Source organism: Stegostoma tigrinum, chromosome 1 (genome assembly GCF_030684315.1).
Source record: "Stegostoma tigrinum isolate sSteTig4 chromosome 1, sSteTig4.hap1, whole genome shotgun sequence".
NCBI classification, from domain to species: domain Eukaryota; kingdom Metazoa; phylum Chordata; class Chondrichthyes; order Orectolobiformes; family Stegostomatidae; genus Stegostoma; species Stegostoma tigrinum.
In genome coordinates this window covers 162,782,398-162,798,233 of record NC_081354.1, presented here as the reverse complement: position 1 = coordinate 162,798,233, position 15,836 = coordinate 162,782,398, and the positions used below count along the sequence as shown (strand labels likewise).

At 42.9% G+C, this 15,836-nt stretch overlaps 1 protein-coding gene across 3 annotated transcripts in view; it reads left to right on the top strand.

Moving 5' to 3' along the window:
* Positions 1–15,836, top strand: part of nsd2 (nuclear receptor binding SET domain protein 2) — a 144,622-nt gene that overhangs the window by 68,792 nt on the left and 59,994 nt on the right. For all 3 annotated transcript variants that reach the window (XM_048529530.2, XM_048529511.2, XM_048529519.2), the window contains exons 6-9: positions 1,086–1,242; positions 2,237–2,314; positions 9,674–9,795; positions 15,133–15,235. In XM_048529530.2, the coding sequence (XP_048385487.1) occupies positions 1,086–1,242; positions 2,237–2,314; positions 9,674–9,795; positions 15,133–15,235 (460 nt within the window). The remainder of the gene's footprint in view (positions 1–1,085; positions 1,243–2,236; positions 2,315–9,673; positions 9,796–15,132; positions 15,236–15,836) is intronic.

Below are 15,836 nucleotides of genomic sequence, written 5' to 3'. Positions count from 1 at the left end.
TAATCCAAATCATCAAGTTAAATCCTTTTTAATTTTTAGGCATGAATCTGTTGTTTGATATAAATGAATTTTAAATTCCCAAAAATATGATGCTCGGTTTGTGTAAATTAATTGGTTTAGAGAGAAAGTTAAAAATCTGACCCTCAGTTCCAAATCTAAGATCTGCAAATATTTGTAAAATGACAAAATCTCAGCTGACCTTCCCTCTCCTTGAGCACTAAACTTCTAAGATTTGTGTTTTTCTGAAATGAGTCCTTAATGCTATTGCTTTGAGTGTAGTGTTTATTCATGCTGTATGCCTCCTGTCCCTCATGTTAATTCTTGCCGTTCTTTAGATTGCAAACTGAAGATGTCAGCAAAGAAATTACCATTTTAGTTTGGCTTTTATGATGGCTGGTTAACCTTACAAGATAGATTTCTTTTCCCAATTCTCTCTCTCTCTCTACTCGTCAAAACAGGCTGAGAAATTTAGTTATTACTACTAGTGTGACTGTTCCTTGGGCACTATTCTAGACAGTGATTCACAGTGGCTGTCATCACAGATAAATCTGATACCTGTATTTTACACCAAGATTCTTGCTCGGTGATCTGCAGTGAAAACCACAGTTAATTTCTTTCTTTCTGTCTGAATTTATTCTTTCTCTTTTGTTGGGGACAATGCATACTTGAAGTGGCATCTTCAACCTTTCTGTTTTGAGTAATTTGGCTCCTGTTCTGTACTTTGTTTATACATCTGTATTATTGGGTCTGGTGCTGTTCACCAGCTGATGGGTTGGTTTATAGCTCTGTGTGCTGCTGCCTGGTGTTCATTTTACCTGTCCAATGTATTTTAAAATCAAGGCTGTTAATTCATGGAGAAATGTCATTACTGTGCAGCACATGTGAAACTCTGGTTCCCTGCATTGATTAGAAACAACATGTTACCTGCAAATGATATTTTACAAGTATATTTGTACTGTTCAAACTTCCAGAAATGTTTTTGTTTCTGCATTATTTGGGTAATCGGCATAAATCATCTTTATCAATCAAGATTGTATTGTTTACAATCCAGAATAAAATATTCTGAATTGCTTTTACATTTGCAGCTGGCTGAGGAGCATCCAGATGCTTCTGCTGAGGAAATTGAAGAGCTGCTGGAATCTCAGTGGGCTATGCTTAGTGATAAACAGCGAGCACGTTACAATACCAAGTTCTCTCTCGTAACCCCCGTAACTGAACATAAATCTCCTGTTTTGAGTTCAGGTAAGTGTAAACTATCAGTTGAACTCTGAGGTCTTACACTGCAAGAGATGGGCACTGCTTCAAATATAAGGTGGTGGTTTTGGGGTATTGATTGGTTTGGGAGTTGCCCAGATGACTGTGGAAGAGCTGAAGTGGCTGCCAGTTGCTGAGGTGAACTGGGCAGAAAGCCTGTCTCAAGGCTTCAACACCATTGCCAATAATCAAAATAACAGGGTGAAATGTAAAACGTTAATCCAGACTTCACTGCAAAAAGTCACCATGGCTTGGTGCAACTTGTGCAAAGGAAATGCATGTTTCCATCCACCGTTCTTAGCATGTCAACTGGCCTAGTATCACAAGGGGAAAGGGCAGGAAAATAGACATGAGGTATACTTGCCATGATCCTGTTGAATGACCTACTCCTGTTTCTTTCCTTTTTATTTTAAAAAAAAAAGTTGCAAATCTGTTCTGCTGCTCAGAAATCGTGGCTGCTCTGATAATCCTCAGCTCTACTTGCCTACCTTTCCCTTACCTTCTTGAATATACTTACCAACCCAGCCTCTTAGCACTCTGTGGCTTCCACTTGTGAAAGCAGGCCTTGATTTCTTTGCTGTCCAGACTACTACTGATAGGTTGGACAACTGCAAAGGTTTTGTGTGCAAACACTGCATAATCTCTTCCAGTTATTGAGCCCAAATATCACTTGACACCAACCCCAATGTAAAGGTCCTGGATCGTATCTGCAATTCTATGTTAGCTCTCCAAAAGGGTATGCTGGCAGCCTAAAGATGATATTTACTGCACACAAATATCATATGAAAGTTCAGTTATTCTTCTCTCTGCACCCTACTCATACTAATGGCTTTACTTGTTGTCTGAAAGGTTTTTTCTGCACTGTAAAAAGTGACTGGGTGCTAATCATGGTGGGAAGTTGGTAACAAATAGCTTGAAGTATGAGTTCAGAATGTTTGTATTCAAACCAGTATATTTTTCTTCTCTCATACTGTTCCAATAGATTTTTCAGCTAGTTCTCCTGGGCCAGCCAGATGCAAAATTCTACACGAATCTCCAAAAAGAACAACTAGATCTAGTGGTAGGTCAAAGGATACACTTGCTACAGTTATTTGATTTGCATGTGATTGTCAACTATGTTGAAAGTTTTAAAGCTAATGTTGAACTTCCTGTCTAGACTTGCCAGCATAATGAAAATAATTTTATAATTTATAACTGGCTGATATTTTGCTTGATCATATTAGTTGCTTGTTCAGTTGTAGGAATGCTGTCAGGTAGGGGAGGTGATGACCTAGTGGTATTTTCACTGGACTTAGTGCATGAAACTTTTTAGTTGTCTTCTCTCTTTTTCTTCCTGCTCTGCAGTTACATGCAGGACTGCTTGCGCTCCTGTCTGGTATTTGCTGTGGGACATATTGCTCTTAACTCGGACAACAGTCAGTTTAGAGGAGCTATACCATTTGCTGGAAAAATGTTGGATAAAGAAACTATGGCCCAAGCCATATAGTCTAAATTGAGCTCAATGTTCTTGACTTGGGACTGTAACTCCCAGGAAAGAGTATTTTCCAGAAGGTGACTTATTGGGTGTAAATATAGACTATTTCAGTGTTTTTGCTTTTGCTGGTATTTTCAGATTTTTTTTTTCCCCTTTTAAAGAAGAGAGGCAGGAAACTATAGGTTAGTTAGCTTGGCATTTGTCACGGTGAAGATGTTTGAGTCAATCATTTAAATGCACATTAAATGCACACTTCAAGAAACTCCACGTAATCAGGAAGATTTAGTATGATCTTGTCAAAGGCAAATCGTGTTAACCAGTTTATTGGAGTTTTTTGAAAGACTAACGTGCGATGGGATAGAGGAGCCTGTAAGTGCAATACACTTGAATGTCCAGAGATCATTTGATAAGGTAGCACATGAAAAGAAATTAAAAACCCACGTGTTGGGTAGAGCTTATTAAAATGGATAGTTAATTGGTTGGTTGGCAGGAAGCAAATGAATAAATGGTTCTGTCGGATTGGCAGGATTTTTTAAAAATTCATTTTGTGGGATGTAGGTGTTGTTGGCTGGCCTGCATTTATTGCCCACCCTTCGTTACCCTTTGTTGGGCGGGGAGGGGGGGTTTTCTCCCCCATTCGTGGGATGAGGTTGTCGTTAGCAAGGCAGCATTTATTGCTCATCCGTAATGCCCAGAGTGCAGTTCAGAGTCAACCACGTTTCTAACGTTTTGGACTAGATTTGTAGCTCAGGTTGTGGATGGTTGGTTCGCCAAGCTGGCTGTTTGTTGTTCTGCAGATGCTTCATTACCCTGCTGTGTAACAACATCAGTGCAGCCTCCAATGAAGCAGCGTTATGTTTTCCTGCCTGGTATTCAAACTCGTTGGATGAGGCATTCCACTCCCATACATCCCAGCTGTCCTTGTTCTTCAAGGACCGCAACACCCCCCCCCGCAGTGGTCGAGAATGCACTCGACTGTGTATCCCGCATTTCCCATAACTCATCCTTCACACCCCGTCCCGCAATAACGGCCAAAAGAGAATCCCCCTCATGATCACACATCACCCCACCAACCTCCGAATACAACGCATCATCCTCTGACACTTACGCCATCTACAATCCAACCCCACCACCAAAGACATTTTTCCATCCCCACCCTTGCCTGCCTTCTGGAAAGACCACTCTCTCCGGGACTCCCTTGTCCGCTCCATCCTCCCATCCTACGCCACCACACCCAGCACTTTTCCCTGCAACCGCAGGAAGTGCTACACTTGTCCCCACACCACCACCTCACCCACATCCCAGGCCCCAAGATGACTTTCCACATCAAGAAAATGTTTACCTGCACATCTGCCAATGTGGTATAGTGCATCTGCAGTACTTGTTGTGGCCTCCTCTACATTGGTGAAACCAAGCGGAGGCTTGGGGACCGCTTTGCAGAACACCTATGCTCGGTTCGCAACAAACGACTGCACCTCCCAGCCGCGAACCATTTCAACTCCCCCTCGCATTCCTTAGATAACATGTCCATCCTGGGCCTCCTACAGTGCCTCAACGATGCCACCCGAAGGTTGCAGGAACAGCAACTCATGTTCCACTTAGGAACCCTGCAGCCCAATGGTATCAATGTGGATTTCACTAGCTTCAAAATCTCCCCTCCCCCCACTGCATCCCACAACCAGCCCAGCTCGTGCCCGCCTCCCTAACCTGTTCTTCCTCTCACCTATCCCCTCCACTCACCTCAAGCTGCACTTCCATTACCTTCCTCCTAATCTCATCCCGCCCCCTTGACCTGTCCGTCCTCCCCGAACTGACCTATCCCCTCCCTACCTTCCCACCTATACTCACTTCTACAGGCTCCATCCCCACCCCTTTAACTTGTCTGTCTCCTCTCCACCTATATTCTCCTCTATCCATCTTCAGTCCGCATCCCCCCCCCTCCCAATTTTTTTCACAACCCTCTCCCCTTTCCCCTTTTCTGATGACGGGTCTAGGCCCGAAACGTCAGCTTTTATGTTCCTAAGATGCTGCTTGGCCTGCTGTGTTCATCCAACTCCACACTTTACCTCTGGTGTCCGTTGAGCTGGATTACCTCCCTTCCAGTTTTCCTTCACAATGGAGTGTAAGTGGGGTTGAGCTCTGTGTGTTTGTTGATGGCTTTCTTCGTGGAGTACCAGGCTTCTAGGAACTCCCGTGCCTGTCTTTTGCCTTGTTGTCGCAATCAAATTGGTGGTTCTCCTTATCCATGTGGATAGACATGAGTTAGTATTGGTCAGGTCTTTTTGTAGCCAATTGGAGTTCGTGAACCCTTGTTAATTTCCTTCTCGTTTGTCTGATGTAGTGTTTGTCACAGTCTGTGCAGGGAATCTTGTATATAACATCGGTCATCACACTGCTGACTTGTGCCATGTAGATGCTGGACAGGCTTTAAGTATCAGAAGGTGAGTTAGTTGCCACAGTATTCCTAGCTTCTGACCTGTTATTGTAGCCACTGTTTGTGTTGAACCCAGTTGAGTTTCTGGTCTCACATAACCCTATGGATGTTGATAGTAGGGGATTCAGTGATGGTAACACCATTGAAAGTTGAGGGGCGGTAGTTAGGGTGTCTCTTATTGGTGATGGTCATAGCCTGACATTTATGTGGTGCAGTTGTTACTTGCCACTTTTCAGCCCAAGCTTTGATACTGTCCAGATCTTGTTGCGTTTGAACATGGACTGCTTCAGTATCTGAGGAGTTGCGAGTGGCATGGAACATTGTGCAATCATGAGTGAACATCCCCATTCTGACCCTATGATGGAGGGAAAGCCATTGATGAAGCAGCTGAAGATGGATGGGTCTAGGATAGTATCCTGAGGAACTCCTGCAGAGATGGCCTGGAGCTGAGATGACTGACTTCCAGCAACCGCCACCGACTTCCTAAGTGTCAGCTGTGACTCCAACCAGCAGAGAGTTTGCCTGCGAGCCCCATTGATTCCACTGTGGCTCCTTAATGCGGCACTCAGTCAAATGACTTAATGTCAAGGGCTGTTACTCTCATCTCACCTCTGAAATTCAGTTCTTCTGTTCATGATTTGAGCCAAAGCTGAAATGGACTCAGGAGCTGAGTTCCCCGGTGGAACCCAAAGTGGGCATCATTGAACAGGTTATTGCTGAGCACTGTTGATGACATGTTCCGTCACTTTTCTGAAGACCGAGAGTAGACTGATGGGGTGGTATTTGGCCGAGTAGGATTTGTCCTGTTTTTTATTTACAGTTCATACCTAGGCACTTTTCCACATTGCCAGGTAGATGTCAGTGTTGTTAACTGTACTGGAACAGCTTGGCTAAGGGAGTGGCAAGTTCTGGAGCACAAGTTTTCGATATTTTTGCCTGAATGTCACAGCCTGTAGCCTTTGTGGTATCCAGTGTCTCCAACTCTTGATACCACGTGGAGTGAATCAAATTGGCTGAAGGCTGGCATCTATAATGCTGGGGACTGCTGGAGAAGGCCAGTATGGATAATCCACTGGGCAATTCTGGCCGAAGATTGCTGTAAATACTCCGGCTTTATCTTTTGTGCTGATGTGCTGAGCTCCTGCATCATGGAGGATGGGAAATTTGTGGAGCCGCCTTGTCCAATGAGTTGTTTAATTGCCCACCACCATTCACAACTGGATGTGACGAGACTGCAGAGCTTAGATCTTGATCGGTTGATTGTGAGATTGTTTGTTTAGCTTGATCTGTCACTTCCTCCTTGTTTGGTGTGCAAGTAGCCCTGTTTGATGGCTTCACCAGCTTGATATCTCATTTTCAGGCATGCCTGGTGCTACTGACATGCCTTTTTGTACACTCCATTGAACCAGGGTTGATCCCCTAGCTTGATAATAACAGATGCATTATTCAAAATTTATTCTTAGGATGAGGGTGTCACTGGCTAGGTGGCACTTCTTGCCCATCCCTAATTGCCCAGAAGGCAGTTTAAAGTCAACCATATTACTGAGAGTCTAGAGTTGGGTGTATGCCATACCAGGTAAGGATGGCAGTTTCCTTCCCTGAAGAACATGAGTGAATCTGGTAGATTTTTCCAACAATCAACAATGGATTCACGGTCATCATTAGCCTCTTAATTAAATGTTTTTAAAATTGAATTTAAATTCCATTGTCTGCCATGGAAGGATTTGAAATTGGGACCCAGTACATTGTCTGCATCTCTGAATTAATACTCCAGCGGTAATACTACTGGGGGCCACCACCTCCTCCACCTCCACTGCTGTCATCGTGTGCGGGCTTTGCCAGGCCATGAGGCAGACGCTGTAGTTGTGCCGGAGCATACTTTTGCTGCTGTCAATGTCCCACATCACTTCATAGATTTTCAATCTGAACTGAATTGTTAGATCTGTTTGAAGTTTCTCCCATTGAGCACTGTGATAGTGCCACACAACACAACAGAAGTTATTCTGAATGAGAAGTATGTGACTGGTGGAGCCCTCTCTCTGGTTCACATTTAACATTCATGATTTGGATGAGGGGAGCGAAGACAGATAACTCCAAGATATGCGAGATAGTATGTTACAAAGAAGAAATATGGAGGTAGCCGACAGACCTAGATAGGTTGAGTGATTGTGCAATAATCTGGCAGACGGAGTATAAGATTGGGAAAATGTAATGTTCATTTGGCAGGAAAAATGAAAAATCATGTAGAACAGATGCAGAATTTTGAGATCCAAGGGAATTTTGGTGTTCTGGTGTGTGAGTCGCCAAGTTGGCGTGTAGATATGGCATGTAATCTAGGAGATTGATGGGAATTGAACACTTAATGGAAGGATGTGTGGCAGGTTCACCGGACCTGAAACGTTAACTCTGTTTTCTCCTCCACAGGTGCTGCCAGACCTGCTGAGCTTTTCCAGCAACTTTGTTTTTGTTCCTGATTTACAGCATCTGGAGTTCTTTTGGCTTTTATGAAAGGGTCACCAGATCCGAATCATTAACTCTGATTTTTCTTCACAGATTTTGCTAGACCTGCTGAGCTTTTCCAAAACTTCTGTTTTTGTTCCTGATTTACAGCATCTTTTGGTTTTTATTTACTAGATTGATACCTGGTATGAATGGCTTGTCTTATAACAGTAAGTTGGACAATCTAGGCTTGTTACTGCTGGAGTTTAAATGAGTTAGGGATGATTTGATTGAAATGTATGAGATCCTGAATTCTCTTTAGAAGGTAGACGTGCAAGGACGTTTTCCCCACTATTGTTTAAGTGCCAAATTCCTGGTGAAAATCTTTCTAAGAGTCAGTCAGATGAACTGCACTTAAATTGTTTGCATGAAAATTGGGGCTACAAAGTCTGATGATGCTATGGCTTTAAGACATGTATTTTGCTCTTTTCTTTCTGTAAAGAGGTTGAGACAGAGGCACTGAGCGGTCTGTTTGATATGAACAAAGTAAACTGCTTGAGAGGCTTTTTTAAGAAGTTGGAGCAATAGCAACAGCATGAAGAGCTGGGGTAAATCTCCCACAGATTTTGTTTTAGTTTTCAGTAGGTATTGGGGTGAGGAAGTTGCACTACATTTTGTCACACTACAGAAAAACCCTTAAGTTGTCTCAATTTTCTTCATGTTCTTTTCTCCTGGACCAGAGAAAGGTTGCATTTAGGACCATCTATTTTACTCAAACTGCCGCTGCCAAGAGTGTGTTATTGGGATGCTACAGTCTTGGAACAGCCATTGTTTTAGTCATTAAATAATCTATTATTCTGTTAAGTTTTCCAACATAGTTAAGTTATTCCAATTCTTTGTAGAAGATTCTTCCCTCAAGGGAGGTGATTGTGTAGTGATATTATCTGTTAATACCGTTAATCCAGAGACCCAGATAATGTTCTAGGGACCCAGGTTTGAATCCCGCTATGGCAGATGGTGGAATTTGAATTCAATAAATATTTGGAATTAACAGTCCAATGATGATCATGAATCCATTGTCAATTGAGGAGGAAAAACCCATCTAGTTCATGAATGTCCTGTAGGGAAGGAAATTGCCGTCCTTATCTGGCCTGGCCTATATGTGACTTCAGACCCACAGCAAAGTGGTTGATTCTTGACTGGCTTCTAGGCAATTAGGGATGGGCAATAAATGCTGCCTTGCCAGCGAAGCTCTCATCCTGTGAAGGAATAAAGAAAAAAAAATTATTTGTATTTTAACTATAGTGTAAGACTGTAAAGTGTATTTTGCTACAGGCCTGATAGTTTGACCAATGGAATTGCATCTGGAATGCAACACCTTTCACTTCCCTATAAAAACAGCAAAATTAAAATAGTTGGGGCCCAGGCTATCATCATGTAATTTGGGGAGGCTTGGTCTAGCCCATAACCAATTATATTGTGTCGCTGAAGGCAGATTTGCTATTCATGGAAGTTGAAGTGCAGGTCTGTTTTGGTTGGAAGTTATTACATTCAAAGGTGATTGATACATGACAAGTCAGGATTGCACCCAAAATCAGATACTTCACCACCCTATTTAGATGACTTGCTCATTCAGTCTATTTCAAGTGAGGAAATAGTTTATATCATCCTCAACATGCAGTCAATGAACTGCTTGATTTGTACGAGTAAAAGCAACAACTAATTTGTTTTAAAGTAAGCTGATATATATAGCAGATGGTCATTTGAATTTCTAAACCATTTCAATGTTTTGCACTGGCTAATGGCCTGTCAAAATGGAAAAATGATGAACAGGACACCAGGTGAATTTTACTGTTGGATTAATATTATGGAGTTTTTTTAGATTTGCCTGAACATGTGCACAGGGCATCTAGCTTAATAGATTATCCAAAAATATGGCAGCTCTGTCATTGGAATACTCCCAAGAATTGCAAGTTATACTGAAATGTGAATTAGGGATTGTTCCCTTCACTTCCACTTAGGAAGAAATTGGTATGTAACTGGTTGTTACCTGTTCTTTGTTTTCTTCACAGTTAGTTCAGAATCAACTAGGCAAAGAAGACTATCAAGAAAAATAATCGATTACAGGGAGGACTCCCCAGACCGAATTGGCACCAGCAAGAGATTGAAACGAAATTACTACATAGATGAAAAGGTTCTCTCGTTTACACTTAACCTGCAAAAATTCTCGTGCAGAATGTGCATTTTGCAGAGTCCATTTCAGAAAAGTAAAAGGTTACAAATAAATAAATGTGCAGCGGTGATGCCTATTTTGACATGCTGGTATTCTTTGCGCTTCTGCATTCTTAGATCAGACTTATCAACCTGCAGAGTTTAAGCAGATCCCAAATTGTCTGAAAAGTAATTAGTAAGGATCCCTCTGGTAGATGCAGCAAAAGAATCCAACAGCTAATCGTTCATCTGGTAAATTGGTATAATGTGGTTTTTCTCTTGCTGAGCATGGTAAATAAAAATAACTGTATAACCTTACGTTGATAGATTTTCAAACTGAGCACACAGACTCCAAAACTAAAAACAGCAGGACTGGAGCGTTAAAATGATAGCCAACTCAATCTGATTAAATCTGTGTTTGAGCAGATCTTTGAAAATGTCGTCCTGTTTTTGAGCTGTTTCATTCAAGGTTCCATAGCTTGAACCTTCACTCATTTGTCAGGAATTTGCTATTAGTTTGAGACCACTGGATACCTGTCATGGATATTGAATGAAATGCTAGTTTAGTAGAGTAGAATTCCTAACGTTGAGGTAAGTTAGAAGGAATTTGATTGTCATTAATTGTCTTTCCCACAACTGATGGAATCATAGCGTAATACAGCGTGGAAACAGGCTCTTCAGCCCAAACTGGTCCATGCTGACCATGGTGCCCACTCAGCAAGCTCTGATTGCCTGCTTTCGGTCCATATCCCTTTGAAACTCTTCCCATCCATGTCCCTGTCCAAATGTTTTTTAAATGTTGCTACTGTACTTGCCTCAAGTACATTGTCTGGCAGCCGATTCAGTTTACACACCATCCTCTGAAGTTGCCCCTCAAGTTCTTTTAAATCTATCCCCTCTCACCTTAAACCTGTGCCCTCCAGTTTTCAAATCCCCATCCTTGAGAAAAAGACTGTATATATTCATCCTATGGGCAACTAACTTACAGGCGACATGTTGGCTCAGTGGTTAGCACTGCAGCCTCACAGCACCAGAGACCCAGGTTCAATTCCCACCTCGGGCAACTGTCTGTGTGGAGTTTGCACATTCTCCTCGTGTCTGCGTGGGTTTCCTCCAGGCGCTCCGGTTTCCTCCCTCAGTCCAAAGATGTGCAGGTTAGGTGGATTGGCCATGCTAAATTGCCCATAGTGTTTCGGGGTGTGTGGGTTGTAGGGGGATGGATCTGGGTGGGATGCTTTAAGGCGCAGTGTGGACTTGTTGGGCCGAAGGGTCTGTTTCCACACAGTAGGGAATCTAATCTAATCCTGTCTATGTCCCTCATGATTTTATACACCTCAATAAGGTCACCCCTCATTCTCCTACATTGCAAGGAATAAATTCCTACCCCAGCCAACCTCTATCTTTGACTGAGGCCGACTAAACTTGGCAACATCCTTGTAAGTCTTGTTTGCACACTTTCCAGTTTAACTGAGTCTTTCCTATAAGAGGGTGACCAAAACTGAACACAATACTCCAAGTGCGGCCTCATCAACGTTTCCAACTGTGCCATAACATTGTAACTCCTATACCAATGCTTTGACCAGTGAGGGCCAGCATACTAAATGTCTTCTTCACCACTTGTCATGATCACCACATCTGTGATCCTGGGTTCAACAAACTATACACTTGTACTCCCAGGTCCCTCTGTTCCACAACACTCCTCAGAACCTTACCATTTACAATATAAATGCTACCTTGGTTTGACTTTCCGATGTGCAATACCTCACACTTATCTGTTGAATTGCATTTGCCAATCCTCAGCCCATGTGTCCCTCTGATCAAGATCCCTATGTGATTTTTGATAACCTTCCTCGCTACCAACAATACCTCCTAATTTTATATCATCCACAAATTTAGGAATCATGCCATGCTCATTCACATCCAGGTAATTTATGTATATAACAAATAACCAAGGTCCCAGCACCGACCCCTGTGGCATACTATTAGTCACAGGCCTCTAGTAGGAGAAACAACCTTCTACCATCATGACAATTTTGAATCCAGTTAGCTAGTTTTCCCTTGATCCCATACAACCTAACCTTCATGACTAGCCTGCCATGTGGGGCCATGTCAAAGGCCTTACTAAAATTCATATAGATAGCATCCACTGCCCTTCCCTCATCTGTCCCTTTTGGTTACTCCTTGGGAAAACTCTAAAAAATTTGTCAGACATGACTTTCTGTGCATAAATTCATGCTGACATTTGAGATTTGATCTGAGAATGCTCGTGGTGTCGGAAACTCAGGTAATTTTGTACTTAATTTGTTCCATGGAAACCTGTTGCAAGCTCATTGGACACCTGTTTTACCTAGTACTTGATTTTACTTGCTGTTGTATGATTAAAATTCCATCCTGTGCATGAACTTATGCTTAAGTGTTCCATTCTTCACATCCTTCATTTTCATTGGGCCTAAACTTCAACTGAAAAATATTGTTTGCCAGCAACTGAGGCAACTTCTGTTTTTATTTGTCTTAATCTATCACCAAATACTATTGTTCCTTCCAAGAAACGTTTTTTAGATTTGTGTAGAGCACTACTTCTTCTCTGAATAACTCATGCCCTCCATAAAATCCAGACCCGCAAAGCCTGAACATTGTGCTCAGGTCTGAGGTTTTCCTACATGACTTGTACTCGAGAACAAATTAAAACTCCACCTTATGCCCCTGAGTTGAAATTTCCTTCCCGCTTTCGTCAAGTGTTTCGAGCAGGTGTTCGCTGAAATTTCTTGTAACTTACAAGAATGTAACATCCAGAAAGTTCTTCCTTTCTTTGATTTTTGTCTTGATTTCCAATGTATAATTGATTGACTGACTCACCCCCCCCCCCACAAAAAAACTGGTCCTCTCTCACTCTTCCCTGTAGTGTTGAATTTTTAAAACCAAAGTTCACTGTTGCTTAATGGCTACTGCCTGATCTCCCTCGGTTCTCTTTTCTTGGGATTTGTCCATCTATGAGACTCAATTTTTCAAAAGTTATCCCTACAACATAAAACATGGATTGTATTTATTGCTGACCTTGAATTCAGAAAGCATCAAGGTAGGTTGTGAAAATGGGAATAAATTGAATGTAGTTTGAGTGAGGGGAAGCTGTGCTTATTTCTTTCAATTTTTTTGTATCTTCTGTTGCATCAGCACCTATAACTGATGCTTGCGGCCGGTTTTCTTTTGTTAAGTTTGATTCCTAAAATACAGAATGAACCCTGAAAATTGAAAAGTGCACTTCCGATTTAAATTACAGGGCAGAGTTAAGTTTTCTTCCCTCATTCCAGTTCACAGCACATAACGCAGCTTCTCAAATGTGTGCCACTGCCAGCACTGTTTGTATTGTCTGTAGGTGTGAGGCTGGAAAAACACAGCAGGTCAGGCAGCACCAAGGAGCAGGAAAGTCAATGTTTCGGGCCAGAACCCTCTGTCAGGACTGGGGAGGAGTAGGAGAACTCAGAAATAAATAGAGGCAGGAGGCTGGGGCTGGGGGAACGGCAGGAGAGGTGGTGATAGATGGATGCAGGTAAGGGGTTATTGTGATTAGTCCGTGGACAGGGTGGAGCAGATATGTCAATAGAAAGATGGACAAGTAAGGACAGGTCAGGAGGGGGGAGGTCTGGACGTGGAATGAGACTGGGGGTGGAGGGATTTTGAAGCTAGTGAAGCCAGTGTGTTGTTCAAGTTTACATTTGGCCTCATTCTGACATGGGAGGAGACCATGTATGACCATGTTGTAAGGTGAGTGGCAAGGGGTTTAAAATGGTTGGCATTTGGAAGGTCAGGTTGTTTTGTGCAGAGTGCAGATATTCAACGAGCTGGTCCCTGAGTCGGCGTTTGGTCTCCCCGGTATAGACAAGACCACACTGGGAGCAATGGAAACGATAGGTAAGGTTGCATGAAGTGCAAGTGAATCTCTGCTGGATCTAGAACGATTGTTTTGGGCCTTGAACAGAAGTTGAGAGGGGAGGTGTGGGGCAGATGTTGCACCTCTTGCAGTTGCAGAGATAGATAGCAGGTATAGTGGAGGATTTGGGGAGTGTAGAGCTGACGGGGAGCCGCAGAACGAATGGTTCCTGCGGAAATGTTGAAGGATGGTGTTTTAGGGGCAAGACAGTGGCTTGGTGGTTAGCACTGCTCACCTCACAGTACCAGGGATCCAGGTTCAATTCCCACCTCGGCCGACTGTGTGGAGTTTGCACGTTCTCCCTGTGTGGGTTTTTTGCCGAGTGCTGTGGTTTCCTTGCACAGTCCAAAGATGTGCAGGCTAGGTGGTTTGTCCATGCTAAATTGCCCATTGTGTTCAGGGATGTGTAAATTAGGTGAGCCACAGGGAAACTGGGTAGGTTGATGGCTGTGGGTGGGATGCTCTTCAGTGGCTTGGTGTGGATTTGTGGGCCAAAGGGCCTATTTCCACACTGTAGGGATTCTGTGATATGATTCTCTGATCTGGAGGTTGATGGAGTGGTACATGAGGACAAAGGGGACTCTATCCTTGATGTTGGTGGGAGGGATTTGAGGGCACAAGTGCGAGAAATGGAGGAGATGCAGTTGAGGGCATCCTTAATTACAGAGGGGGGAGAAATTATGGTCCCTAAAGTAGAGACTATCTGGGATGTCCTGGAGTGCGACGACACATCCTGGGAGCGGGTGCAATGAGGCGGGTTGTGGGGGAGGATATAATTGGACTTTCGAGGTAACATTTTTGCAGGTGGTTAAGAGGAAGTGTATTTCAGGTAGTTATGGGAGTTAGTGGGTTTGAAATTGTCAGCCAACCCAAGCATACTGAACAAAAAAATTGATTTGCCAAAAATGTCTGCACTATTTTTTTTTCATGTCACGTGAAGAGGTGAATGAGATTGAATGGTCATTCAAGTGCTTTGATTTGGTTGCCAGTTCTCAATAATTTTGCCGTTTATGATTTTCATAAAATTCAAATGAAGTGATATGATTGGGGAACTTTTGCTAAATTATTTTGTTTGAGAGCCAGTTCCTCCCCTCTCAAGTTTGCATCTATATCTGAACGCTCGAAACGTTATTAACATGGACGACCTATAATTGTGCAGTAGAATTTGTATATTCTGTGTGACAGTTCAACTTGCTACGTTTTGAGGATTGTACTAAATCTTGTGCACCTCATTAAAATCATAGAATCCCTACAAAGTGAAAACAGGCCCTTCAGCCCAACAAGCCCGCACCAACCCTCCGAGCTGCCATACTGCCCTAAGAAGTAAGTGTATTCAAATGTTCTTCTTTGATGCTGGAGTATTTAATACTGATTTTTATCTTTTATGGACAGTATGAGTTAAACGATGCTGATCAGGCAGAGGCATGTGGAGGTGATGGTGTTGAAGCTGAAGAAACATCTTATGTTACTAATGCATCCCGAAACAGCCAGTCAGGTAAAGATTTAACTTCCAGTTTAATTCTGTTAGTCAGGAGTCATTTGATGACCCAATTTTAATATGAATTTTAATTCATACCCTGAAATGGTGAAGTTGTGCTTGCAAAACCATGGCTCAAAAGGGAATGGGGGAGAATGGGACAGCCATAGTGATAGGAGATTCACTGTCTAGGGGAACAGATAGGAGATTCTGTGATCGTGACTGAGACTCCTAGTGAGCCTCCTGGGTGCCAGGGTCAGGGAGTCGACGGAATTCTTAAGGGGGAGGGTGAGCAACCAGAAGTTGTGGTACACATCAGTACCAATGACATAGCTAGGAAAAGAGTTGAGGAACTGAAAAGTGAATATAGCGTGTTAGGTTGGAAGCTAAAAGGCAGGACAAGCAGAGCAGTAATCTCAGGATTATTATCAGTGCCACAGGTTGATGAGGCTAGGAATAGAGCGCAAGTGCAGCTAAACACGTGGCTACAGAGCTGGTGTAGGGAGGAGGGCTTCAGATATGTGGATCATTGGGATACTTTGAGGAAGGTGGGACCTGTACAAGAGGAATGGTTGCACCTGAGCTGGAGGGGCACCAATATACTGGGCAGGAGGTTTGC